General features: G+C 51.0%; 4 protein-coding genes across 6 annotated transcripts; 2 read left to right on the top strand and 2 right to left on the bottom strand.

The window, feature by feature from the left end:
- Positions 1-231: 231 nt before the first annotated feature.
- Positions 232-11,088, bottom strand: GUK1 (guanylate kinase 1). The gene is made up of 8 exons (XM_027695560.1): positions 10,979-11,088; positions 5,468-5,581; positions 4,723-4,764; positions 3,875-3,971; positions 2,116-2,254; positions 1,172-1,256; positions 806-891; positions 232-414 (listed from the first exon to the last, which is right to left on the bottom strand). Exons 1-8 carry the CDS (start codon positions 11,019-11,021, stop codon positions 379-381), a joined length of 642 nt encoding a protein of 213 aa, XP_027551361.1. The 5' UTR covers positions 11,022-11,088; the 3' UTR covers positions 232-378.
- Positions 11,089-11,129: 41 nt separating this feature from the next.
- On the top strand, positions 11,130-13,039 carry MRPL55 (mitochondrial ribosomal protein L55). 2 transcript variants are annotated; one of them, XM_027695559.1, is made up of 4 exons: positions 11,130-11,173; positions 11,617-11,708; positions 11,820-12,003; positions 12,856-13,039. In XM_027695559.1, exons 2-4 carry the CDS (start codon positions 11,686-11,688, stop codon positions 12,997-12,999), a joined length of 351 nt encoding a protein of 116 aa, XP_027551360.1. In that variant the 5' UTR covers positions 11,130-11,173; positions 11,617-11,685; the 3' UTR covers positions 13,000-13,039. The 2 variants fall into 2 exon arrangements, with proteins under 2 accessions (XP_027551360.1, XP_027551359.1); XM_027695558.1 differs by lacking the exon at positions 11,130-11,173 and having other exon boundaries at positions 11,494-11,708.
- Positions 13,040-13,107: 68 nt separating this feature from the next.
- Positions 13,108-16,614, top strand: CUNH1orf35 (chromosome unknown C1orf35 homolog). 2 transcript variants are annotated; one of them, XM_027695555.1, is made up of 9 exons: positions 13,108-13,181; positions 14,127-14,261; positions 14,357-14,510; positions 14,604-14,649; positions 14,763-14,845; positions 14,946-15,018; positions 15,335-15,414; positions 15,704-15,850; positions 16,026-16,614. In XM_027695555.1, exons 2-9 carry the CDS (start codon positions 14,168-14,170, stop codon positions 16,273-16,275), a joined length of 927 nt encoding a protein of 308 aa, XP_027551356.1. In that variant the 5' UTR covers positions 13,108-13,181; positions 14,127-14,167; the 3' UTR covers positions 16,276-16,614. The 2 variants fall into 2 exon arrangements, with proteins under 2 accessions (XP_027551356.1, XP_027551355.1); XM_027695554.1 differs by lacking the exon at positions 13,108-13,181 and adding an exon at positions 13,498-13,649.
- Positions 16,615-18,954: 2,340 nt separating this feature from the next.
- Positions 18,955-23,328, bottom strand: ARF1 (ADP ribosylation factor 1). The gene is made up of 4 exons (XM_027695556.1): positions 23,116-23,328; positions 22,368-22,478; positions 21,560-21,684; positions 18,955-20,559 (listed from the first exon to the last, which is right to left on the bottom strand). Exons 1-4 carry the CDS (start codon positions 23,261-23,263, stop codon positions 20,398-20,400), a joined length of 546 nt encoding a protein of 181 aa, XP_027551357.1. The 5' UTR covers positions 23,264-23,328; the 3' UTR covers positions 18,955-20,397.
- Positions 23,329-26,973: the final 3,645 nt, after the last annotated feature.

Raw genomic sequence — 26,973 nt, 5'->3', positions numbered from 1 at the left:
AGTGGATTGATGATAAAATAGCTCCCCTTTGTGGAGTGACATCAGCTGGCACAACGTGTCCCTCCCCAGATACCACAGTGGCATCCCAAGCCACGTGCCAGGGATGCAGGTGCCCAAAGAGCTCCTCCACAGCCTTCCAGAAGGGCTCTGCCCTTTGGGAGTTTCCAGAGGATCCGGAGGTACAAACCTGGGAGAGCACGTGAGGTGAAGAGAAACACGAGCACGACCAGGTTTCCTTTTCTTTCCTTTTAATATAAACATCCTAGGGAAACTTGGGAGGAGGGGCAGCCTAAAGGGAATGTCTTTTGGAATAAAGCCGTGCGACATGCTTCGGGAATGATGTGCAAAATTGAAATGTCCAAGCAGGGTCAGCTCAGCTCAGGACTTCCTGGATTCTTGGGTCTTCTTGATTTCCTGCAAGGAGAGCAGGAAAACCACTGAGAATCTTTTTTTGGGAAAAACTCTTGGTTTCAGAGCTCTGGAGGTCAGGAGTGACTCAGATCAGAGGATTGAGCCCAGAGTTCACCTTCAGGGACAAGGAGGCTCCAAAAATAGGAATCCTCTACCACCCAGGGATGTATCTTTATTTTCTCCCTAACCCAGGACTGTGCTGGATTCATTTCCCACTTTTAGGCCCTAGATCCATCATCACTCATCCATGAGCTGTGCTCAGTCACATCCCTCAAACCAGACCAAGTGTGGGATGAGGTGACATTCCTGGGGCTCCCTGAGGACAGACCCTCACTTTCTTGTTCCAGAAGTGACACCTGCCCAGGAATGAGGTGGAAAAGCTCCAAGGACTCACCTCCAGCAGCACTTCCTTCAGTTCAGAATAGGCTTTTTCTAGATCATCATTAATAATGACCAGGTCAAACAGCCCAGGCTCTTTACCTGGGGAAGGAGACAAGGACAAGAGTTAGAGGAGGATGTTTCTTCCCTGGGTCACCTCTTGTGCTCAACCCAAAGTCCTGTGGCATTTTCATGTTATTTGGTGATATTATTTCAGTCACTGCTCTGCCAACTACCCACAGGGAGCTGCAGTGGGAAAGGCATCAAGTGCTTCCATCAGAGTTGGCTCTGGAGAGCATCAATCAGATATTCCTGCAAAAAGCAGCCCCTGGATCACCAAGGCATCATCCCCTCTCCATCTCACACCACGCCAAGGACTTACTAAGCTCCAAGTCCACTCGAGCCGCAGTCAAACGCTTCAGTAAACTCTCCTCTGTCTCAGTCTTTCGGTCTCGTAGCCTTTTTTCCTAAACACAGTGAAAAAAGTATTAAAAAATAAGTGTTCTGAAAGCTGCAGGCAGAAACCACCACCCACCCCCTCAGGCCAGGGCTGTCTGTGACCATGGGCACGTGAGAATACCCTGCACCCTCATTTACAGCCCAGTGCAAACCAGTGGCCAAACTGGGCTCAGCATCTCCTACCTGGAGCTCGGGGTCCCAGGGTTTGCTTTTTTTTTTTACCTCCCTCTTATTTATTTATTTTTCCAGGTACTGCTGGAAATGAAATCTCTCTGCTGGGCTCTGGCCACGTGGTGCTGTTGGCTTCCTCCTCCTCAAGCTCAACGAGAACCAGACTGCCTGATGTACTGAGAGCAAGAGGGGAGAGTCAGGGGTTGTGCTCAAGTGTCCTCATCCCTCTCTGAACCATGACAGTGACTCCATTTCTGCAGAGTCCCACTGCAATCACTTACATGGGGCAAGACCAGAGGGGTACAGGATTTTTATGGGGTACAGAATTTATGGTGCTGCACAAAACCAGCCTCCACAGGTTTCATTTTAATTGTGGAGGCAAATCTCAGCACAAAATCCCTCTCTCCCCAGCAAGAAGCCCATCTGAAGGGCTGGAGCCCATAACCCAGTGCAGGCAAACACACCGAGGTGCGGAAAACACACGGGAGGGACTCAAAAAACCAGAGCGCGGGAAGATTTATCCCTGAGAGCCAGAGGCTGAGGAGCTGAACTGCCTGCTTGGGAATGTCCTCCCCACCTATTCCAGGGCCCTTAGGAACACGGAGATGGAGGAAGGAGGGGTGAGACCCCCCCCATCTGCAGAGCAAAGGCTGATTACCTCTAACTGCCTAACGGCAAAGCAAGGCGGGCGCTCACCAAGATGTCAATGGACGGCGGCTGCACCGAGATGTAGATGGGGTTCAGGTCGGTCTTCTTGATGTTCTTCACGCCCTGGATGTCGATGTCAAGGACACAGATCTGGTTCTGGGCCTGCACAGCCTGCACAGCACCTTTACTGGGGACACAGCACACAGGGAAGGGGTCAGTGTGCACGGGGTGGGGGGTTGGTGTGTCCCCCTCTGGCAGTGGGGGAACCTCACGGGACTCCCCTGGGCCCAAATTGGGGCTCTGCTCTTGCTGAATAGTTTCTCCAAATGTCTTTTGGGTCCCTGGGGTTGAGCAGGAACCTGCTGCCTCCTGCTAGAGGCTGGCAAAGCCATGCTGGAAGGTGTGGAAATGGATCATGTGTGACTGTCCCACAAGCAGCACAATTCAGGTACCATCCGTACCTGTGGCAAAGCTCCACCTCCCAGCAGAAAGATCCTTGCTCAGGGCAGGGGGTTGGAACTACAAGGTCTTTAAGGTCCTTTCCAACCCAAACCATCCTGGGATTCTGTGAGAAACTCAGAAACAACCTTCACCAAAGAGCAAAGCCACTGAGAAGTTCCCTTCTCCAGAGATCCACTGACTCCTGTACCCACATGTTCTCCTGAGGGATGGACACGGATGCTCCGTCTGGGTCACAAGATGCACTTGATGATTCACTTAATTTTTCAGTGGTGGCTTCTCACATGTCCTTAAAGACAATCTCTCTTTCCCAGCATGGAGGAATTGCCTGGAGCTTGTTCCTGAACTCCTACAATTCTCCCCTGAAATGCAGCAACACCAACCCACTCCTGGTGCACTCAGAGTACCTGGACTACAAATCCAGAGGTTTTCTGCCTTGCCCAGATCCCAGCACCAACCCATATCCACCAAAAACCTCCTCAAAAAGGCTTGCTTTGCCTCATGAAAGCCTGAGGAAGAGACTCCACACCTGCACTCTGATTTCAGCCTCTGATTTAAGGCAGCTTCCAAGAAATCCTGCTTTCTGTGGGCAGGAGTCAGGGTTTTCCCACACACAGGGCTCTAAAATTAAGCAACTGGTTTTTAGTTATTTATTATTATTCACTGATGAGATTTAAGGAGCAGAAAGGACCGGTGAAAACTCCAACTCTCTTGACAGGCATGAGGGACTGTCTCCATTTTATCCCACATTGGATTAAAAACATCCTCAGGCACTTGGAGAGGAAACACAGGCATGGAGAGATCCCATATTTATTTTGTTTGCACACTAGTCTTTATTGCTTCTCTGGCAAACCATCTTCACAGGGAAGAATTTACCCTCAGAAGGAAACTTTGCCATCTCCAAAAAAATCCTCAAAAAGGCACATTCAGCTCTTTAGGAAACGTTAAGTCTTCTTGAAAAGCATTTCAGGCAAATTTCTTTAATGCAACTAATTAAATACCCCACGAAACATTTAACCTCCCTCCTCAGCAGGTCCTTCCCTGACAGCACCACAGTTTTCCCACAATAATTATATAAGATCTCTGACTCCTAATTAACGTTCCAGCCTCATGTTGGATTGATCACCAGCTCCAATGCCCAGGGCAAAGCTATTTTAGAACCCACCCAACTCTTCAACCCCGGCCAGGGGTGCCACGGAATTCATCATCAGACACTTCAGCAGAGCAGCCAACACAGTTATGGCTTCTGCTCCCAAATTCATGGAATCTCAGGATGGTTTGGGTTGGAAGGGGACTTAAACACCACGTGATTCCAGCCCCCTGCCATGGGCAGGGACACCTGACGTACCTTGTCCCGTACATATTCCCGGAGAACTCGGCGTGCTCGATGAATTCCCCGGCATCGATTTCCTTCTGCATTTCCTCTCTGGTCACAAAGTGATAATCTGGAGAGGGAAAACCAGGAAAAATAGCCAGGAATTGACAGTTTTGAAGGTAACGTTCATGGTCAAAATGACACCCATGGGAGCCTGGGGGAAAAGATACTTAAAATGTGCTTTGGACAATGCTGGGAGACTGCAGAGATCTCCTTCCTAATTATTGGATACAGCATTCCCTCTCCACACCAGTTGTCCAGACATCTCTTCCAAATATTCTGGAGCTTTCTGAGTGGCCAGAAATGCTGCTGTATCCATTTTTCCATACCCTTTCCCCTTCCTGGTGCAGTGGGAACCTCTCCCTGCTCTTGCCCACAGGTGTGGAACACATTATGGCAGGGCTGGCGAGGCCCTTCATTTGGAAACATTTATAATTAAAGACCAGAATGGGATGAGAGAGAGGGAGATAAAAGGGAACATCAAAACCAAGCAGACTAAAAAGGAATGTTTCTCTGTCTTTTGTTAAAATTCCTCCCTTTCATTTCAGAGTGAAAACTACCCATTGGAAATTAAGTACAAAAGTCGTTTCGTTCTTTCTTAAATATGCAAATGGACAAGAGAACAGCTGGGGACAAGCTGTTAATGAAGATTAAAACATCTCATTAAGCAGCTGCACTTCCCAAAGCACTGGGCATTGGGGGTATTTCCCCTGAAACTTTGGAAAACCAGGTCACTCAAGTCAGACCAGGGTGTTTAAACTGAAACCTCGGTGAATTATTTGGAGACTCTGAGGAGACAAATCCAGCTGCAGGACACTCACCTTTGCCATTCACTTCCCCAGGTCTTGGCTGCCTTGTGGTATCTGCAGATAAAAAAAAAACAAAAACAAACCTTGGAAATTCTGTACATCACCCAAGGATGTCAGAGTATCAAAGAAAAGCCAAGGTCTAAGTGGGAAAAAAATCTCTACCAGGAGAAAACCTGGGAGAAAACAGCAAGATTTAGTTTGGAGGGAGAGGAGAGATTCATCAAGAGCACAGGATGAAGTACACAAAAAGAAAGATAATTTTAAGTCTTTTCACCTCCCATAACATTAAATTTTTAAACATCCAGTGTTTGCTCTTGCATGGTGGAGTGAATCCAGATCTCAGATCTCAAAGCAAGGATTTTACTTGCAGGATATAAAGTGTTGGGACATAAAAACACATTTTGGTAACGGACTTAAAAACACCTGGCAGAGCTCCAGGGAAAAATCAAGTGGCTTTTGAAGGAGAAATCTGGGGGAATTTTGTTACCTTCAGTGGCAAGAATCACTCAGAAGAATCTTGTTACCTGTCAAGAGCTGTGGGGAATTCCCAGACCTGGAAAGGGTGCTATTCCAGAAGAATCAGATTTGCCACTCAATATCAGCAGTAAAAGGCATCCCAATTAATTTACACATCCCAAAGAGCCCACAGACAGACTGGGACACAGGCAAGCCATGGAAAACCATTATTTGGGGTACAAATAGAGCTACAGCCCTAAACTCCTGCCCTGCCTTTCCCTGGGAACACAGGGATACTCACGGGAGACGCTGAAGCCAAAGATGTTCTCGTAATCTTTGAGCAGTTTCTTTAACAAAGTGCTTTTCCCTGCACCTGAAGGACCACTCAGAACCACTGGCCTTGGTCCCTGCATGACTGGGGAGAGACAGAAAAATGTGTCTGGTTGGAAACATCCATGGAAACACAGGTATGGATTCCCAGGGGTGCTCAGCTCCTCAGAACAGCACCAGTTCTTTATCCTTGGATAGAAGGTTTTGCAGGAAAATCAGAAATGATGAGAAATCACCAGCCTAGAGCTGATGAAAAGTACTGGGAGTGCAGGATCTTCTCAATGGATTGAGGTTAAACCCACAGGAATAACCCAAAGGAGGAGGAAACTGGGCTCCAGCTGCCACTAAACTGGGATAATTCAAGCCAGCCGAGTCCCATTGGGATTGAAATCTTAAGGAAAACTTTCTCCAGCAGGAAGAAAATGCTGTTTGTGCCTAGTGCCACCTGGAAAATCATGGGACAGAGGGACAGTCCCAGCCCCTTCCCTCTAACGGGGAGAAAGAGGCCTCAAGGAGGGTTTGCAGGATAAGAGTTTCCAGTGTGTCCTCCATGACTGAATCCCAACACCTTGCAACAGAATCTGAACTGAAATCACTGACATGGACGTGCTTTGGGGTTTCATTCCATATTTCCTGGAGCACTAACTCCTGCTGGAGGGGTCTCATGGCAAGAGGGAAGGGATCAGTTCCTGGTCCAGGTTAAGGAAAGGCGGCCTGAGGCCACACAGAACTTGCTGCTGTTGTTTCTTCAGCCAGAAAGGGAAAAAAAAATGGGTGTTTTTATGTTCCTGCCTCTCTGGGGAGGTAGAAAGGTTAATTATCAAGATGAATAATATTTTTATGAAGAATAAATAAGAATAAAGAAGAAAATGCTGTCTGAGAGGGAAGGGGGTACCACTGGGGACCCGCATCCATCAGCAGCTTCCAAGGCAGAGGTTTGACAAATCAAACAAGCCAGTTCTGCTCTTCCTATTTAAAAATTACTTCTTCAAGCAGTAAAATCCCTGGAAAAGCAGGTTTTTTAACCTCCTGGGCTGGGTGTGGCCTGGGGAGCAACCAGCCCCGGGGCAGGTAATGCCTTTCCATCTGAAATTAGCTCACAGCAATGTCAGCCTGACCTTCCAGCTCACTTTTTAACCAGCCTTAAGCCAAGTGCTGTCTCACCAAAGCAGCTAATCCAGCCCTGGCTGCCTCCCTGACCCCGGCCTGGACACCTCCTTATCCCTAAATCCCTCCAGCAGGCAGCACAACAGCCAGGGAGTGACACAACTTCTCCCTCTGTTCCCTGAGGACACTTGTCTGACCTGGGATATTCAAAGTCTAAGCAGGTGCCAAGGGCAGCAGCAGCGTGGGCAGTTAAACATCCACAGGGAATAATTATCCATAAGGAAATCCCTCCTTTGCCCCAGAGATCCATCAGATCAAACGTTCTCCAGGGATCCTGGAGGATCAGTCCCATCACCACGTTGCTGGATTAAGCTCCATCGTCCAAAAAACACCAGCTCCAGGAAGCCCTTTTGGGGGCCTTCTCACCATTCCCTTAATCCCTGAATTTTGGTGATTTCCAAATGTCACAGGTTTTGCCTACATATTCAATACCAGAAGAGGAAAAAGGACCAACAAAGTGCCTGCAGCAAGGAAGCAGAGGATCCCTGAGGAGTTATCCAAAGCATTTCCCTCTCTTCTGCCCCTCACAGTTCCTCTCTTCCACATCAATAAATCAGGTGAGCCCTAAGCATTCCTTGGAAAACACTCCAAAAGAGGAAGGAACCCCAGAAATTCAACACCTCAAGGCACTTCACAGCATTGCTCCCAAACAATAATGTTCCTTCATCACACAGCTGGAAAGCTCCACATGGGACACTGGGATGGCAGCAGAGACCCTGTCCAGCTGTTTCACAGCTTCCCTTCCAAGGGGGGGGATCCAGCTGTGCCAACAAGAACTGTTCCAGATGCACAATTCCCAGTCCTAGATCCCAGCTAGAGGGAACAGAGCTTTCCTCTGCCCGCTCCCACCTCAAAATTTCACCTGCCCTTGAGCAGGCATGGAGAGAAAAAACAGGAATTTTAAGCTGCCCAAATCACTTCCAGTCATTTCATTCAACTCCAAACAGGAAAGGGGTCGGAGGGATGGGCTGGGAGCAGGTTCCAAGGCATCCTTACCTTTTCCTTTTGCTCCCCTCCAGCCAAGGAATGCAGTCCAGTCCCTGGGAGCAGAGATGAGCTCAGGACACGGAGCTGGGCTATTTGTGAGCTCCTAAAGCCTTAATTAACGAGCTGTAATTTTAAGATGGCCAATGAGAGCCACCCACTGGGCTTTAATCTGCCCTCGTGGATCCTCCTCCGCTCCCTGCTCTCCCACCTGGCAAAGCTGCATCCAACAGCCCCAGAAGGCTGAGGGGGGCTGGCCTGGGATTATGGGAAACAGGAAAACTGTCCCTGTCCCTGCAGGTGACCTCACAGTTACCAGCATAAAGGGACAAGGATTTCACCTGCACGTAGTTTGGGTTGGAAGGGACCTTAAAGCTCATCCAGTTCCAAGCCCCTGCCATGGGCAGGGACATCTTCTGCTATCCCAGGTTGCTCCAAGCCCTGTCCAACTTGGCCTTGGACACTTCCAGGCACTTCCTTCTGCAGGCAGTGCAGTTCCTCTGGACCAAATCCACACGTGGCTGTCACCTCCAGCCACTGCTTCACCTCAGGCCAAGGACCACAAAGGCACCAGGGAAACTCCTCCTCTTGCCCACAGATCCAAACCGTGTCCCAGCACATCCATACTGGGATCCTCTCCTTGACCTCACTCCTTTTTTTTTTTTTCCCTAAAAATACTCACAACTAAGTGAGAAAAGGCACCTGGGTGTGATCACTTGTCTCACTTCCTTGGAAAACAGGCTAAAATTAAACCAAGAAGGGAGTTGCAGGTGCTTCCTCTTGCCTCCCTCACGGATCCCTCATCTTTTGCTGGAATCTGCAGAGGAAAACAGGTCTTAACTGAGAGGGAACAAAAGCCATTCCCACTCCCAGGTGATGGGGCTGGGCCCTCGTGGGCAGCAAACTGGGAATTTCATAGAATCCTGGAATGGTTTGGGTTGGAAGGGACCTTAAAGCACATCTCATTCCATCCCCTACTACAGGAAGGAACACCTTCCACTAGCCCAGGTTGCTCCAAACCTCATCCAGCCTGGCCTTGGACACTTCCAGGGACGGGGCAGCTGCAGCTTCCCAGGGCAAATCCACTCTCAAGGAAGGGCCACTCAGCACTGTGTCCCTGCCCTCATTCCCTGGACCCACAGCTCTGCCAAAGCAGCTCCTCCCACCCCACAGCCCTCAAAACCCACAAGTAAAGCATCAAAAAAGGCCCAAGATCTGATGGATACGGGGCTTTTTCTACCTCCTGTTTGGTTTGCAGCCCAGGAATGCATCCATGCATCCCATTTCCAAGCCATCTGCGGCAGGAACACCACAAAGATGGATTTATTTTGAGCAGAATGTCTGGGGGTTTTTTATCCTTTGCTCAGGTTTTGGCATTTTCAGAGCAGCCAATCTGCAAACACCCAGCACTGAGGGTCTCCTAAAAATGGGTTTGGATCCAGCCTAACCCACCAAAACCACCAGGAAGCTGATCAGCCAGAGAACAGCATGACTAATTAATTATTTAATTAATATCTGGGGAGGTCTCACACCTGGGACTGAGGACAAATGGCCCTGTTAACACCTCTGGGCTGCAAAAAGATGAGGTGGTCACTGAAGGAGCACACAGGAGGTTGTCCCTAAATCAAGGAATGTTTCCTGGTCTGCTCCTGCCTGCTAAACTCACCCTGGATTTTACCTGGGAGGCAGCAACACAACCAGGAAAGCAAAGGACAGACATCACAAGAGTTAAACTAATTAATGCTGATTAGCAGAGAGGCTTTGCAAGGAAGGCAAAGCCCCTTCACAAAGAAGAAAAGAAGATTAAAGCAGTTTCCCTGGAGCCTTGAGAAAGGTCTCCTGGATTAGGATTATAAACCTGCTGCCTATTTTTAGCAGGTTCCTTAAAAAGATGCCACTCCCACCTTTCTAAAATTTGGGATTATTTCCAAAGAGACAGGGAGTTATGTGCAGCACTGAAACAGGAGCAGGGAGGTTGATCCCTTCCAACTTTCCCCATCCTGTGATTCCATGAGCAGCATCCCACTGCAGCAGGGAGCTGGCAGGTGCTCAGGCACCTTTTTCCCGGAAGTAATTAGCTAATAAGCACTAATTAGCCCCTCCCCTGGCTGCACCGTGGGCACTGCTGGCTCGCAGGCAGCAGCGATGCTGCAGAGTGAACACAAACCACCTGCTCAAGGTCACTGCAGGAATCTCCAAGGTCCAGGCCAGTGATTCCAGCACCGTGCTCTGCTGCAAACTGGACCAGTTTAACCCACCCACTGGTTGGAACCAGTTTACCCACCTGGATGAACCTCTGCAGAGGTGAGGCTCACCCCGCTGTGGTTTCACCAGCCACCTCCCCAAGCAGGGCTTTGATTTTGGATACACGGAGGATGCTTATCCCAAACCCCCTCTCTTACCTCACTGCATCCCACAAACCGAACTGATTCCACGTGCACTTCCCTGTCTGGCTTATCTAAGTGGGAACAGGGATATCCCAGCTCAGGGATGGGGATACACCAGCCCAGGGTGGTGTATCCCAGCCTCCCTCAGCCAGCCCACATGGATAACGGGGCACGGGCAGGAGGCCACAGGGAGCTCAGCATCCCCAGGGATGGGGATCAGACCCCTCATCCAGGGGGTCCTGGGGCAGGATCAGCACCCCAGGGCCCCTCAGCACAGGGATCCTGTGAGGGGCTGAGCACCCTGGGCTGGTTGAGACCCCTCAGCTGAGGGTCCCTGTGAGGGGCTGAGCACCCCAGGACCCCCATGAGGGGCTGAGGACCCCCATGAGAAGCTCAGCACCCCATGGCAGGCTGGGACCCCTCAACCAAGGCTCCTTGAGGGGCTGAGCACCCCAGAACCGGCCAGGACCCTATGAGGGGCTGAACACCCCAAGACCCCTCAGCCCAGGGACTGAGCACCCCAGGAGCGGTTGTGTCCCCTCAGCCTGAGGCCCTTGTGAGGGGCTGAGCACCCCGGGACCCCTCATTCCAAGATCCTTGTGAGGGGCTGAGCTCCCCTGGACCCCTCATTTTAAGGTCCATGTGAGGGGCTGAGCACCCCGGGACCCCTCATTCCAAGGTCCTTGTGAGGAGCTGAGCACCCTGGTCCCCTTCAGCGCAGAACCCCCGTGAGGGGCTGAGCACCCGGGGGTGGTCGCGCCCCCTCAGAAAAGGGGCCCCCGTGAGCGGCTGAGCATCCTGGGGCCGCCTGTGCCGCCTCAGCCCAAGGCCCTTGTGAGGGACTGAGCTCCCACGATCCACCTCAGACCAGGATCCCCCGGAGGGTCTCGGCACCCCCGGGGCCGGCCGTGCCCCCTCAGCCCGTGTTCCCCGTCCCCGCTCACCCGCCCGGGCGATTCCCGCCCCGCGCATCCGCCCGTGGATCATGAGGGGATGGGGGGGGGCGGGCGGATCCCGGCAGCCCCCGCGCGCGCGCGCGCGCGCCCACCGTCCCGTGACGTCACCGCGGGGGCGGGGCCGGGCGGAGCGCGCGGCCGCGGCGGCGGGACGGACCAAGGGCGCGAGCGGGCGGGGGGAGGGCGGTGAGCGGGGATGGGGTTGAACCATGAGGGGATGTGGGGGGGGGGGGGAAGGGGGGGGGGGGGACCATGGGGGGGTGTGGGGAGTCGGGGCTGGACTATTGCGGGGCGGGGGGAGGCGTGGTGAGGCTGAACCATTATGGCGATGAGGGGGAAACAGTTTGGGGCTGAACCATTATGGGGTTAGGGGGGAGACGTGGTGGGGCTGAACCATTATGAGGAGGGGGACATGGTGGGGGCTGAACCATGATGGGGGCGCGGGGTGGAGGTCGTGGGCTGAACCATTATCGGGATGGGGGGAAGCGGGGCCGAACCATTATGGGGGGGGGGGAAGCCATAGCAGAGCCAAACCCTGCCAGAAGCTGCGACGGGGAAGGGATGTTGAGGCTCTCCCTGTGATGGGAACACCAGTGTCACCCCAGGAGCTCTCTCCTTGTCCCCAGGGTGTCCCTGGGCTGTGTCCCCTGCTCCGTGTGCTCCGTGGGGGTCCCGAGTCTCCCACCTGTGCTGGGATGGCCGCGAGCCGGGCCCTGAGGTGAGCGTGTGGGGTCTGGGACCCCCTGGGACAGCACCAGGTCTGTGCTGTGGGACGGAGGTTCACATCACCCCCACGGTGACACCTGCCCGTGTGTCCCTGTTCCCACAGTGTCCTGTACCCCTGTGCCGTGTCCCGGCTCCCTCTGGCCGCCTCCACCCGCAGCAATTCCAACCGCGCCTCCGTGTCCCACCTGCACCGGCAGCACTACGGGCGCCTCTACCCCGTCCTGCTGGTGGGCACCGACGGCTCCACCACCCGCCTGCGCTACCAGGAGCCCAAGAGGATCCTCATGGTACGGGGACGGAGGGAGATGGGGCAGGATGGGGGCGAGGGTGGGCACGGGAGACTCGTGTCGTGTTCCAGGGGGGTCACACCATGTCCTGAGGGGCTCGTGTTGTGTCCTGGGGTCTCATGGCATGTCCTACAGGGCTCATACTGTGTCCCACAAGGCTGATCCCATGTCCCTGAAGGTTCACACCATCTCCTGGGGTCTCATGCCACGTCCCACAGGGCTCACACTGTGTCCCACAGGGCTGATCCCATGTCCCCAGGGTCTCACACCATGTCCCACAGAGCTCACACTGTGTCCCCAGGGACTCACCTCATGTCCCACAGGGTTCACACCATGTCCTGAGGTCTCATGCCATGTCCCACAGGGCTCACACTGTGTCCCCAGGGTCTCACACCTTGTCCCAGAGGGTTCTCACCATGTCCTGGGGTCTCACCCCACGTCCCTGGAGGCTCACAGCATATTCCAGAGGGTTCATTCTGTGTCCCTGGGATCTCACACCTTGTTCCCAGGGTGTCACCCTGTAGTCCTGGGGGGGCCATGCCTTGTCCTGGGGAGCTCATGCCATGTCCCAAGGGTCTCACACTGTGTCCCCAGGGCTCATGTCATGCCCACCAAGGTCTTGTGCTGTGTCCCAGAGTTTCATGCTGTGTCCTGGGGCTCATGCCCTGTGTTTGGGGGGCTCACACCATGTCCCAGGAGGTTCATGTCATGTCTTTGGGGTCTCACATCACATCCTGGGGTCTCATACCATGTCCCAGGGGTCTTGCATCATGTCCTGGGGTGGGTCTCACACCGTGTCCCTGTGTCTCCCGCTGCGTCCCGGTGTCTCATGCTGTGTCCCCATGTCCCCAGCTGCCGCTGGACAGCACCACGCTGCCCGAGGCCGAGCGCAGGGCCCGTCTGCGCCGGCAGTTCCCCGGCAAACCCAAGCCCAAGACCGAGGAGACCTTCGAGGGCATCGACCTGGAGACCTACAAGAAGTTTTGGAAGAAGTGAACGCAGAATAAATAAATAAATAAACAAGCAAACCAACCAACCAACAACCAAAGCCGTGTGGTCCCGGCGCGGTTCCGCGGAGCTCCCCCCGCGCTGGGCGGGCGGTGGTACCGCCCGGCCCGTCCCCCCCCCGCCCGTGCCCGCGGTGGTAGCGCCGGGGCGGGCGCGCGCGGCGGCCGGAGGTGCGTGAGGGGAGCGGCGGCGGATTGGGGGAATTTGGGGGGGTTTGGAGGGTCCGTGTGTGACCCCGCGGGTCGCGCCCGCCTGTTTCTCGCACTCCCCCCATGCCGGGGGAGGGGCCCCCCCCCCCCCGGGTGCTTCACACGCCCCCGGGACGAGCACCCCCCCCCCTCAGGCCCTGCAGCCCCACAGGCCCTGTGACTTCACCAGGCCGGAACCCCCTCCCAGATCCCGACCCTGAACCACCCCCAGGCCGTGAACAACCTCCCCCTCGACTCTGCAACCCCCTCCCAAACACAGACCCCTTCCCCAGGCCATGAACTCTCCTCACCCCCCTTCCCCATTCCGGCCCTTCAACCCCTTCCCAGACCCTGGAACTGTCCCCACAGACGATGAACCGCCCCCGTCCCCAGGCCGTGCAACGATCTTCCCTCCAGGCCGTGTAACTGCCTCCCCAACCGCTCAAACCTGTAATTACCCTGTCCCAGGCCCTGACCACCCCTTCCTTCCAGCCCTCAATAGCCCCTGACCCTCCTGCCCCACCTTGGCCCTACAACCCCCTGCCAGATCACGATTACCCCCCAGGCTGTGATCTCCCCCCCCTTCTGGCCCTGCGTCCCCCCTCCCCCCCCCGAGCGCCCCCTCCCTCCAGCCCTGAAACCTCCCACCACCCTGTAACCCCCCCCCACCTCCAGACCACAACCCCCTCCCAGACAGTGAACACCTCCAGTCCATAAACTCCTCCCCTTCCAGCCCCGAACCTCACCCTGCAACCCCCTCCCAGGCCGTGAGTCCCCCTACAGGCCACGCACGCCCCACCTCAGGGTTATACAACCAAGGCTTTGGTTCCCCCACCCACCCTTGGGGGGCAACATTTGCTTCCCCCAAATCCAGGAGCCTCCCCAGGGCTGCACGGGGGACCCAGGGCGGGTAAATCCTTTTTGCAGGTCACCAACCCCTCCCCAGATCTGCTGTGGGGTCTGGCACCATGTTCGGCTCGTCCCGGGGCGGGGTCCGGGGGGGCCAGGACCAGTTCAGCTGGGAGGATGTGAAGACGGACAAACAGCGCGAGAACTACCTGGGTAAGGGCTGGTCCTGCCCAAATCCACCCTCTCTGCTCACCCCAGTGTGGTTTTAGGGTGCAGGTGGAGGTTTTTGGGGGTGTTTCTCCCCACAGGGAACTCGCTGATGGCGCCGGTGGGGCGCTGGCAGAAGGGGAAGGACCTGACCTGGTACGCCAAGGGCAAGAAGGACACGGCCCCGCCGTTATCCCGGGAGGAAGAGCTGGCTGCCGTCCGCCTGGCCGAGCAGGAGGCCATGATGGCAGCACTGTGAGTCCCCCCCCCCCCCCCCCCAAACACACCCCAAAAACAGGGGGTGCAAAGCCTCTCCCCCACACGCATCACCCGCTTCTGTTTTTGTAGGGGCTACAAGAACGTGAAGAGGCAGCCCACGGGCCTCAGCAAGGAGGTAATGGGGGCAGCGTGTGTCCCCCCCCATCCCTGGGGGGTGTCCCCTCCCCTTGGCTCTTTTTTGGGAGGGGGGACACGGCCAGGACACTCTTTCCCCTCCCCTTCCCACAGGACCTGGCTGAGGTTTGCAAACGAGAGGGCGCCGAGCGGGACGACAAGGATGTGGATCGGGTGGTGGGGTTGGGCAGCTCCAGGTATGGAGAGAGACACGGGGGGATCCCACACCAATTCCTGGGCAATCAGATTTTTTGATTTTACCTTTTTTAAGCTTTTTTTTGTGTGGTCTCTTCACAGTGGCAGTGCCGGCCGGGTGATGCTCTCCAAGGAGGACAAGGAGGCGGCCAAGATGGGGCTCTCTGTCTTCACGGTACAGCACTGGTTGTGTTGTCCTTGGGAGGTTAAAAGAGAGGTGGAAAAAGGCAAAAAAATGGAATATTTTAATTTAAAATATTTAAATATTTATTTAGAAACCAACCTGGGCGTTGTAGCACGGAGACCTGCAGGAGCTCCCTGTCTCCTGAGTTAATTTGTGGGGCTTTAATTTTTCTCCCAGATTTCATTTAATTTTATTTCATTTTTTTCAAATTTAACTTTTAAAGGGGGAAAAAAATCCCTTTTTCTTGTAATTCAAAGCTATGGGCTCATGGAGTTGCTCCCTGTTTTCCTCCCCTCTTCAACCCTAGCACCAGAAAGTCTCCAGCAGCCCTGAGACATCTGGCTCCAGGAAGAAGCAGGAGAAGGAAGAGAAAGTGGAGGAGAAACGGTGAGTTTTCCCACTTTGGTAGGAAACCACTTGAAATGGCCTGGTTTTTGCAGGGAATATTTTGCAAAATGCTTCCATGGCTCCCTTCGGCATCGGGTTTATTCTGCATCTGCCTGAAAAACTCTGCTTTCCCCCCAAAACCCCTTTGTTGTTTTTTATTTCTGTGGTTTTCTCCTTGGCCAAGGGATGTGGTGGGATGTGCCTGGAGGGAGGGATGAGGATGAGTTTTTGGAGGAGCCAGAGGGATGTACAGGGCAGGCATTCTCAGTGCTTCATCTCTTCCCTGCAGACCAGAGAGCAACAAAAAATCCAAAAAGGAGAAAAAGAAGAAGAAAAAGAAGAAACATAAGAAGGAGAAGAAGAAAGACAAGGACAAGCATCCCAAGAAGGACACTGCCCCATCGTCGTCCGATTCTTCTCCAGATCGGGAAAAGAGGTATGAGCTGGGCTGGGGGCTGAGCCCTGGTCTTGGGGCATCACTACTGGAAAATGGGATGAAGGATTTAGGAAAGCCATGTGGTCTGGCACACCAAAATCCCTTTTTCACCTCCAGAATCACCTTGTAGGTGTCCCCGGTGTCCCTGCTGTCACTCACCCTTCTCTCCCCGCAGGCACCACCGAAGGAAAACACATCAGCACTCGGAGACATCGCGGCACAGCAGCCGACGCCGGCACGACACGGATTCCTCTGGGAGCAGCAGGGATTCGGGGCGGCATTCCGGGCGGAAGCGGAGCCGGAGCAGGGACAGGGACAGCCGCAGCCACCACCCGTCCCCGAGGCACAGGGGCAGGAAGAGGAGCAGGAGCAGGACCCCCCCATCCCGCGGGGTCAGGCAGCGCCACGACACCAGCTCGGACTGAGAGGGATCCCGGGATCGTTCCAGGGAGATCCCACATAGGATTTATATTTTTTAAGGTGGTTACATTAAAAAAGCTGCAGCTCTGCAGGCGCAGAGTCTGGCAAAGGGCATTAAGTTTGTGATGCCAGCAGCCCCTGCCCACCCCTGGGGGCAGCAGGTGCCTGGGCCCCCTCCTTCTCACTCCCTGGATCCATCCATCCATCCAGGCAGGATTTAGCACAGATGCTGTGGGGTGGGGGCTGGTGCTGGGATGGTTCCAGCTGTGGTGCTGGAAATGCTATGGATACCTCATGTCTGTGTACAGAGACTTTGGAAGAGATTATTATTATTATTACTATTACTATTATTATGTTTTTTATCTTCTTCCCCTGCCCTCGAGTGCCTGCCAGCACAGTGGTTGGAAGAGAGTTTTCCTTAAACATTCCCTAAATTCACAGCTGCATGGAAGGGACCTTTAAGCTCATCCTGTTCCACCTCCCTACCATGGGCAGGGACGCCTTCCACTATCCCAGGTTGCTCCAAGCCCCATCCAGCCTGGCCTTGGACATTTGAAATAATTCCTTGGCTGCCGGGGAGATGGATGGGACCGGAGCGTCTTCCCCTGGCCACATCCACCCACCCCAGGGAGCAGCAAACTCTGTTTGAGGATTTAAACCCTCAAAACATGAGTATTTATGTCCTGGGTGCACTGAAAAAAGGGAATTTCACATCAGTAAGTAGGAACACTGCTGTGAATGGGAAGGGGTTGTCCCGAGCAGCTCCGGAGCGTCGCTGGGTCCGGCAGGGCCGTGCCAAGCACAAGGGCCTCATTTGTGTAATTAATGATGCAATTTAAGACAGGGAGGGTTTGTGTGTCTTGGTGGACAAAGGCCCAGCGGGATTGGGGTGAGGAGCTGACAAAGCCCTTCTGTCCCACGTCCCTCCCCGGCCATGAGCACGTGCTGGGCACGGGCAGCGGGAGAGGCTGCGGAGCAGCCGCGACCTTCGGGGATCCCCCAACACCAAGAGGCTGTTTTGGGGGGGTGACAAACTCCTGGCAGGGTCACAGGGCTGTTCCTCGTGGTCTGAGCAGCTCCAGATCCAGGGATGGCAGGAGGAGTGAGGTGGCCCTAAGCCACTCCCTAGCTGGGGGCTCTGACCCTACTGGTGCTCACCAGGCTGAGCTCAGGGTCACCCTCCTGGTGGTTTCGGGGATCCTGGATGCAACTGGAGCCTGTTGGGAGCATCCCAGGGCAGGGCAGCGATGGGGATGGTGGAGCAGGGCTATGCTTCATGGAAACTCGGTGCTGGGAGCAACAGCCTGGAAAGGGAACTGTGGGAGAGTGAAAACACCACAGGGAGCAGAGAAAGAAAAACCACAAATCCCAGTGTCCTGCTCCTTCCAGGGGCTCCTGCTTTCCCTGCCTTCATCTCCCAAGCAGAAGGGATGGATGCTCTGGGCAGAGCTGGACTCACAGCTCCACACAAGTCCCAGCCAGTGCCAGAGGTGCTGATGTGCCAAGCATGATGCCAGCAGGGCCATGGCACAGCTGTCCCGGCTCAGTTCAGCTCTCCTGAGCTTTCTCCTGCCTCTCCTGCATCACAGCTCTCCCCTCTTCCTATTTCACACTCCAAGACCTGAGTAAAACAGTTTGAGAAATATGGATAAGCCAAAACTGAGGGTGAGGGGGGTGTGAAGGAGCCAGGCCCCACTGAAGGGCTGCTCGCCCCAAAACCCTCCTTGCTCAGCTGCTGCACCGGTTCTGGGGGGGACTGGGCAGGATCCTTTCCCCTGGGTGGCCAAAATTCCCAAGGGGCCAGTCCAGCCCAGAGCAGAGGGCAGAGCACAGCTCCCGTAACATCAGCACATTCCCTGTGTTTTCCACAGCAAATTGTGCGCAGAGGAGCAGGATCCTATCCCAGCTGCCCCTTCACATTCAATTCCCTCCCAGAACAGGAACACAGAGATGTCCTGCCCTATTAGGGATGCAAAAATCCTGATTCAGAGCTTGACATTCCAAAGGGTGACCAGCCTGACTCCCAGGAGGTTTGGGATCCCCGTTTGCCCAGCGCTGTTTACCCTTTACAGCCACAGTCCCTGTTACCCATCCAGGACCCCAGGTTTCCCTGCTGGGAATTCACTCTCTAACCTGCATCTAACCTGTCATCCTACAGCTTTCCAGCCTGTGTCCTGGGGAATCTGCTGCAGCTCCAGCCAGGAAAACAGCCAGTTCCTGGCCAGCAGCCCGAGCGTGACCATCCAGGAGAAGCTGCAGCTGACAGGGAAGGCAGGAGGATCAGCTGGGAGGAGGAGGAGGAGGAGCTCTGTCCCGGATCCAGAGGGGACTGCAGAAGGGAAAAATGCAAAACAGAGAGTTTAGGAAGGCAGAATTCCTGTTTTCCTCCACAAAACTGCTAATTCACAGATCCTGTTATTAAATGGGATCAGCAGGAGGAACAATCTAATGAGGGAAGTGATGGGGCAACCAAAGAAGCTCAAGGGATCCCTTGAGGCAACGAAGTGACTCCAGCAGAGCCCAACTCCACCCACCACTTCACCTGCAGGATTCCAACTAGCAATGGGAAATTAATTGGGAAATACAGGAGATATCCTCAAATTTCCATGCAAACTGTGGCTGGGTTTGGATCCAGCACACGGCCCTGCACAAAGATGATACAAACAACACGATACCAGTGCAAGTTTCATGAAACTTTTTATTCAACAAGTATATCATGATTCTGCCAAGATGATCGAATGAACAGCAAGGCATAAAAAACATGAAATAGTTAAGAGATTTTATTCTAATAGCTTTAATTACAGTGCTTGTTTGTCGAAATGAAAACTGAAAACAAGTATACAAAACAGTTGATTACTAATTGTGTATTGAAAGCAATAAAGGTTTCCACAACACTAAATAAACCAGTTCTGATAGTTCCTCGAGTTAAAGTTTTAACAGCTCCAGCTTCTTCAGTGTTTATCAAAATACAAAAGAAAAAGTAAAGAGGTCTTTTTTTTATTTTTCTGATGGCAAATCTGAACCTTGCAGTATGAGGGATGCCAAGGGTTTTCACACATATACAGATATGGGATTGTTCCAAAATGGGATTGAATACTTCTAGAGTGGAATGACTCTCCAAACTCTCATGCTTTTTGTTTGTTTGTTTGTTTTTCCTAGACACTATACATAGATGTTTGGTGTTTTTCATGGCAATTCTTACGTTAAGTACAGTACTTTCTGCCTATAGAGCTCAGGACTAGGACAGGCTGTGCATCCTGTGGAAAGGTTTTGCCTCCTGGAGTGGTTTACGCACAAGAAAAGTACAAAACACTTTTTGACAAATACGACAGGCTAAAAATGTCGACTTCTGGAAATGATTCAAGTCCAATGGAAACGAGAAATCTCACCTGAACCAAAAGTCAGATGTTTAGCATGAGTCTGCAAAGCTCATCTAAACCAGGCCCAGCAAATCTTTTAACGGTTGTGAACAAAGATGAGCACAGACTACGAGCTACGGAAAGAGCCAGAGATCTACCGGTCATGATCTGTTCGTTAAGCAGATGAAGCTAATTGGGTGTCAATCATTGCTTCACCCTTTCAAAAGAATCAAGAGTCACCACGTTAGAGCTGGAGCAGCAGAAGCGATGTCAAACGTTTGTGTGCTGAAGTGTTTTTACTTTTCCTTGTCTATTTAAAAAAATACAGAATTCAGGTTAAAAACCAACCACCAAAATGGATCTCACAGATCTCACAACCCCACCGAGATCGAATTCAGCTCTACTGCACAAGGACCACTGGCAACCCTTTGTGTTATTAACCCAATTAAATCCCTTCCAGGTACTAAACAGTGACTTGATTCTTTACAATAAAAAAAGCTGAGTAATATTGCATAGGAGTACCAGAAACTGCCTCATTGGAAACAAAAACTATTTACATTAAATAAGAAACCTAACTGTTTTCAGGCTTGTATTTGCCACATTTACAGCATGATGCAATATATACTGTGACAAAAAAGAAATGAAAACAGCTTCCGGCACTCAATACCACAAAGTAGCACAGTTTGCCACATTAGAGTAAAGCGAAGGGCGAGTAGGAGGAAATAAGAGGGAGGGGTGGAAAAAGAGGGAAGAGGAAGGTTTATGGTTTCATTTCTGGTTTCGGAGCTGATTGGACAACCAGTCCAGTCCTTCATAGAGACCATCTCCACTAGTGGCACAGGTTGCCTGGATGTACCAGTTCCTGTGACGAAGGGAATGCAGTCCAAGTTTGTCTGTAATTTCTGCTGCATTCATCGCGTTCGGCAGGTCCTGGGGGAAGGAACAACAGTCATTGTCGCCCCCACCCTTTGATCAGCAGCTTTAAAGGCATTAAAACCAAAGTTAAGAGCTCTCAGAACTTCTCTTTCAGAAGAACTCAGTGGCTTGCTTTGATATTCAAGCTATTTCCCCTGCGCTGACAAAAAGCCTCACAGGTTTAACACCACCATCAAAAGCAAATATTATGGAATATTTCATAGGGAAGCGAGACAGCTGATGCTTGGATCGAGTCATCAAACCCCTCAGTGCTGATCCAAACCTGCTTACAATTCCAGGTCTGTTTCAGCCACTTTCCACTCACAAAATCTTTTCTGTGACTGCACTTACGATTTAAGATCAACTTTTATCCCAAATTACTACTCTGCTGCGCACATCTCCTGTTTACGGCCCACCTTTCCTGCTCCTAGACATGACTTATGGATTCTTATCCCTTCTCAGCTGAGCCTGTGCAATGATGAAGCAGGATGTCACTCCTTCTTTACCTTTACTAGCCATGTTTAAGGTCCTTGACATTTGGTTTAAGCTGCCAAGACCTTTACAAGCAATCAAAGGGAGAACTCTCGGCTCACAGGTCAACACAAGGACTTTAAAAGTCAGCCCAGTGCTTCCACCAACACCAGCAGAGGCCTCAAACACCCTTGGGGAAGAATTCAGCGATGTTCTGGCATTCCAGACTTCCTCTCTGTTTGGAGGAAGCTTGGGCAGGTGCTGTACTTGAGCCACATCAACCTTAAAAATCAAACTGGTAGAATTTTTCCCTAAAACTGAAAATACAAGAAGTCTTATTAGCCAAGACTCTTTAGAAAGATGCTTCTTTCAGGTGAGAATTTAATGTGTGGTTTGCTGCCTTCAACGCACCCAGATGGCCATTTACTGAGAATTTATCTATTATTGCCCTGAAAACATGACTGTCGAGGTCAAAATCTGGCACTCATGAGCATTTTGGACATTTTCAAGAGTTCTTACAGAAAGACCCCTTTTTTGGGCATACCTGTTTGTTAGCAAACACTAATAGAACAGCATCTCTAAGCTCATCTTCTGCCAACATTCTCATGAGCTCTTCTCTGGCCTCGTTCACACGTTCTCTGTCATTGCTGTCAACCACAAAGATCAGACCTAGCAAAAAGAAAACGATCAGAATAAGCATTAATTTGAAGTTATTGACAAATGATGAACACATCTGGAGGTCAGAACTAAGCTCTGAAGAGAAAATAATGCACAACAACCCAGTACAGAAGAGAAAAATACAGCTTTCTTATTACTGTGATGTCATGTCTGAGAGAAAGTCTGTTCTTGCTGAAAGCTGGTGAAAATTGGTGTTAGTTTGTGTTTGTGTTTTCGGAACTTGGGTGCTTCCTCTACATAACCACTTGGTATTTTCCAGGGAAGCAGCAACTCCTGGAACCCTGTGACAGGACTCAAAGACAGGCACATTACAAAGGCACAGCAATGAAAGAAGTGACAAGCTCTCAGTTCCTGGGGCTGCAGAACCTGTAGTAAAGACTCTGCTTTGAAGTGAGGGCAGAGAGCTGTGACTCTGACAGAAGGAAAGCAAACTTCTGAGCTCCCTCTGAGTCACAAGGACAAGGAAGACTGGTTTCTGGATTTCCTCCCATCCCTCTTTGAACCTGCAGTGGCTTAAGAGAAGAGCCAGAGCAGCACACAAACACACCCTTTTATAATAATAATAAATATTTCCATTCCCCTTACGAGAAACCTGCAAAATTATCTTAATAAGGGCATTAAAAAAAAAAAAAAGTTTAGATTGTGGAAAGCTGTGATTTAAATGTAAGACTCACCTTGTGTGTTCTGGAAATAATGGCGCCAGAGGGGTCTGATCTTGTCCTGGCCGCCCACATCCCACACTGTGAAGCTGATGTTCTTGTATTCTACTGTTTCCACATTGAAACCTAAAATAGAAATGGTGGCATAAATCTCAGTTAAACATAGCTGGCCTATTGTGTTTAGCAAGTCACACTCAGAATGTCATCATTTAAAAAAGTTATCTTAAAATTTAAATCAGTTTAAATAAGCGGAGTTCTACAGTGAAGCTCCCAAAGCAGAAAAACGTGGGTTGTCTGGGACTCCCACCATCACCCCACACCAATGAACAGCTCTAATTGCTACCTGAGCAGCTACAAAATGCAGAGCAAACTATGTTGCTTCAAAAAAATTAAAACCCCAGAGCTTTAAGAACTGCAAATCAGGTCTCTGATCACCCTCAAAAAAAAAAAAATAAAAGGTGTTACCCTCGGCTTCTCAGTCTAATTTACATGATGCCACAACTCACTTAGGAGACAAACTGCTCTTCTGTGGCCCATTAAGGCTCGTTCCACAAGTGACTGACAGAGGGGATGGAGTGAAAGAGCCATCCCATAATCCCTGGTAGAACATTTGGCTGTGCCACCTTCACACCACGGCTTTGGCAAGTGTTTGTTCTGCCAGACAAGCCGCTTAAACCAAGAGTGGCAGCTGAGATCAGACACTGCTGCAAACAGTAAGACCCAAATCTCAAAGCAACCAGTTATAGAAACGTGAAAGTCTTACCTATAGTAGGAATAGTAGTTACTATTTCACCAAGTTTAAGTTTGTACAAAATAGTTGTCTTTCCTGCAGCATCCAGGCCAACCATTAGAATACGCATTTCTTTTTTGCCAAAAAGGCCTTTGAAGAGGTTTGCAAAAATATTTCCCATGGTTGAGATATGTTCTCACTGGCCAGTGAAGTCTGGAGGGAGAAGATCAGAGTATCACTCAGGAGTTACCAACAGCTGTGCTCTGACCAGGGCATAAAACCCCACAAAAACCCAAGCAAGAGATAACCTGAATCATTTACAGACACCCCAGACACAACTGGACATGATTTTCTCCCATACTGAAGCAACACAAAAATTAAGATATGCCAAAACTTAGTGCTCATGAAACAACCTGGCTTTGTGTGCTTTAAATATTTCAAATATTCTTTCAGAGGTTTTAGCATTAAATGCTGTTCTCAAGCTCTGTCTTGCGAAATTCACACAACTGACCACTTGAGGTGCTTTCTCCCCCATTGTTATGGGATAATTTATCTGCAGCCAAAGTGTCACTATTAAACTTTTTCTAACTGATCTGCAGATAAAGTTTTTTGCTTAGCACAGCAATAGCTGGTGCCCCTTTTGTGAAGGAAACTGGGAATATGGTTTGCATTCTCTCCTACTCAGAACAGTTTCCTTCCTCCCCAGCCCTGAGGAAATGGCCTGCGAGCAGCACAAACACAGGGCAGTGTTACTTCCATCAACATCGGGGGGAAACCTCCTGTAGGAGGCAAATCCGCATTTAATCAAACTTAACTATCGAAAATTAACAGCTGCATTAAAAGAGCAGGTTCAGGAATGAACGTTCCTTCCTCCACAGCCGACACTTCTCCTGGGTGATTACAGTGATTAACGTCAGCACCAGCTTCCTGTTTGGGGACTGCAGAAACTGCCTCCACTCCAGCCCTCAGATTTCCCTGAGCCTTTGGGATGGGACTCACTCCACACAAATTCCCCCCCCCCCTTTCCAAACTCACTCCTGCACAGTTTAGAGAGAGCTTGAAATCACCAAGAGAAGTAATAGTCTGCTTATATCAGTCACGAAAAAGCAGCCTGGAAGCTTCACAGAGTCGTTACAGGGTGACAGGGACGGTTCACACCTTCACTGCTGCTCTTGGGTGTCAGTTTAAAAAGAAGAGACTGAGCCCAACTGAAAATTCAAGTTTCAGACCCAAGATACACACACAGCCAAGACGTGTAACATTCAAAGAATGAATTTCCTGTAAACCAAATCACACAATTTAAAGCACAGTATGAAGTTTGAGCCATCTCTAGACCATACTCTGTATTTCACGATGAAGCTGTGCTCAAAGCAAAACTCTCACTAGAAATAACACTTTGCAGAGTATCTGTTTAAGACCATTCAAGCAAGCTTTGGGTTGAAAAGAACACCGCAACAAAAAACTCACCCTGCTCTGTTTAGCTCTGTCCTAGGGATGTCTGAACCTTCCCTACTCCACACTGGGAAAGGTCTAAGCAAGCTCTGTCCTCCTCAGGAAGCTTCTGCTGGACACAGTTTTTAACCCAAAAGTTAAAAGCTGTAACATTAACCCAGTCACATGACCAAGCACAGGCAGCTCCACAGGGAAGTCCAGAGTCCACTCCACAGTTCCTGAATGACATCAACCACCACGTCAACCTGCTGAAGCAACTCGAGTCAAAGAGTCATTTATTTTATAGGACTGAAGTTCAACACGACCAAAACTCTAAAACTAAACTCCTGCCCAAACTAGACAGGGCAGCCTGTGGATTTAAATCAAACAGGAGGTTTAAAAGTTCTATGATACCACCATTTCCTTCACATTTCTGCAGCACTCCCACTTGAATATGTGGAGGCTGTATAAACAGGAAAGTTAACTAGGAAGCAGAGAAAACAGTTTTCCTGGAGTCCCCCTTTCTCCAGCTCACTCACACAGCAGGGAATCTCCCAGCCCAGCCCAGAGCAGCAGCTCTCCCCAGGCTGGAGGGGAGGGAGCTGTAAAGCTTTCCTTTGTCTGGCTGCTCATGCCACCTCTATCTTCTGCTTCATCTGCAAAGCAACAGCCAGGCCTGAACTGTAACCTTTTACCAGAGCTCTGGTAACTCTTCAGAACGAGTGTATGAGTTTTTGTGGCCAGAGAACCTTACAAAGAATGCCTTTCTTCTGTTTCTGCATGTTTAAAAGCATAACAGGTTATCAAACGCTTGGATTGATCACAGTAATTGGGTAACCAAGCAAAATCCTGTCATTTATATCCATGATATCTTTCCATGCCCTGGAGAAGTCCCAGGCTGCTGGACAAGTTGCTTATACTTGGCACCAACAGCAGTGAATCCCGTTAGATCCTTGTTTTCCTGGCAGCTATTTCCAGGTCAAGTCTGTCCTTTGCCACTGAAGCTGCTTTTATACCACCCATCCTCCCCCCTATTTTTACTTTCTGTGAAGAATAAGAAGCTAAGATACAGTTAAGCACTTGGGCTCCATTTTCCTCTCGTTCTCTTCCACATTCCTGCTATCCAAACCACTTCTGTAACTTATTTGGTACTTCAGGGTAGGTGGTATTACAGAAAGTCCCATTTATTTTTATAGGCAGCACAGTGTAGTTTACAGCCCACCCACCCCTGGCAACACAAGCGTGTTTAGATGTTGACTAAAAAAGTAATTGAATCACTGCTAAAAGAAAAATACCAGGAGAAATCCACCCGCAGAACTCCCACAAACTGTTGTGGTTCCCACTGGTGACTTGTTGGATGTGGTTGGGACAAAGGAGAGGGTTCACCCTCTGACCAGCAGTTGGTCACAGTCATCTATTCCCACAGAAAGGAAATCACTCCCATGGTTTGTGCTCCACGCTCCTGTCCCTGCAGTGTCACACACAGACGCTGCCACAGCAGAAACTGCCCCGACAGCTCAGAGCTGCTTCCCAGGACTTCGCTGCCTGTTAATGCAGCTCAGCTGAGGGATCACGGGATCCCACTGCACTCCAGGGTTAAACTTTAATTCTCATTTCACCCGCTGCTTGGACAGCCTCAAAACACGAGGAAAGACTCTTTTAAATTAATTTAAAAAAAAAATCCTGACATTTTTCAGGCATCTTCAACCTTTGCAGTCTATATCACAACTCGCCAATATTCCAAACTGAAGCTGAACTTCCTCTTTCCCTCCACCCAAATGTTGTCTGTAGTTGCTACCCTGATCATTTTTGAGTAAAATTCCTGGAAACATAAAAGACTACGGCTTGTGAGCTGCTCGTAGTACTTGAGCACATCCTCAAAAGAGGGATCCATCAGGCTAAGCGGGGAGATTTGCGTATGAAAGGGAACATTTAAATAAACAACACAGTGTTTTCGCAGGGCTCTGTGTTTTCCCTCAGCACGACTTCACCTCCTAGAGACGGCAGCTCAGCACCCCTCGCCAAACCCGGATCACCCCAAATCTGAGCTGCCCGAGTGATTGGTTTCTCCCTGAAGCACTTTAACACACTCCACTCCAGCCCAGCCGCGGTAAAAACCTGTCGGGCAGGTTCGGCTAAGATACAATGTACCATTGGTAAAGGGCAAGCCAGGCGTTCAATGGATAAGTTACAGTTTCATTTCAGGAAACAAAGTATTTTCAGCCTGTTTTCTAGCAAGTGATACATTTAGATAAGCAATTAGGAGAACAGGCAGCCCTTTGCAGAGAGGCTCGGTGTAATGAGTTAAAAATGAATGAGCGTCTGCAACAGCAGCGGCCTGGTGGTTGTTAAAAGTGATACGGCCCAGGAGGAGAAGCAGCATTTGCTTTTATTAATTGTAGGTGGTTAGAACAAGAGCTCTGAGGAATAACTCGGGGCCAAAGAGCATTGAACACTTAA

This window comes from Neopelma chrysocephalum, unplaced genomic scaffold (genome assembly GCF_003984885.1).
Source record: "Neopelma chrysocephalum unplaced genomic scaffold, ASM398488v2 Primary Assembly neopelma1_101, whole genome shotgun sequence".
In the NCBI taxonomy this organism is placed as follows: domain Eukaryota; kingdom Metazoa; phylum Chordata; class Aves; order Passeriformes; family Pipridae; genus Neopelma; species Neopelma chrysocephalum.
Note: the sequence above shows the minus strand (reverse complement) of the source record. Positions and strands in the feature narration are given on the sequence as shown.

Bases quoted from the DNA above. Each gene is read 5' to 3' on its own strand.
- CUNH1orf35 (XM_027695555.1), top strand. From the start codon at position 14,168: ATGTTCGGCTCGTCCCGGGGCGGGGTCCGGGGGGGCCAGGACCAGTTC. The intron at 14,511-14,603 runs GTGAGTCCCCCC...CTGTTTTTGTAG, and splicing joins GAGGCCATGATGGCAGCACT to GGGCTACAAGAACGTGAAGA. The intron at 15,415-15,703 runs GTGAGTTTTCCC...TCTTCCCTGCAG, and splicing joins GAGAAAGTGGAGGAGAAACG to ACCAGAGAGCAACAAAAAAT.
- MRPL55 (XM_027695558.1), top strand. From the start codon at position 11,572: ATGGGAACACCAGTGTCACCCCAGGAGCTCTCTCCTTGTCCCCAGGGT. The intron at 11,709-11,819 runs GTGAGCGTGTGG...CTGTTCCCACAG, and splicing joins GCCGCGAGCCGGGCCCTGAG to TGTCCTGTACCCCTGTGCCG. The intron at 12,004-12,855 runs GTACGGGGACGG...CCATGTCCCCAG, and splicing joins AGCCCAAGAGGATCCTCATG to CTGCCGCTGGACAGCACCAC.
- ARF1 (XM_027695556.1), bottom strand. From the start codon at position 23,263: ATGGGAAATATTTTTGCAAACCTCTTCAAAGGCCTTTTTGGCAAAAAA. The intron at 21,685-22,367 runs GTGAGTCTTACA...TCTTTTTGCTAG, and splicing joins TTATTTCCAGAACACACAAG to GTCTGATCTTTGTGGTTGAC. The intron at 20,560-21,559 runs GTATGCCCAAAA...TCCTTCCCCCAG, and splicing joins TAGTGTTTGCTAACAAACAG to GACCTGCCGAACGCGATGAA.
- GUK1 (XM_027695560.1), bottom strand. From the start codon at position 11,021: ATGATCCACGGGCGGATGCGCGGGGCGGGAATCGCCCGGGCGG. The intron at 2,255-3,874 runs GTACGTCAGGTG...CTGTGTCCCCAG, and splicing joins GGGAATATGTACGGGACAAG to TAAAGGTGCTGTGCAGGCTG. The intron at 415-805 runs GTGAGTCCTTGG...CTCTCCTTGCAG, and splicing joins TGAAGGAAGTGCTGCTGGAG to GAAATCAAGAAGACCCAAGA.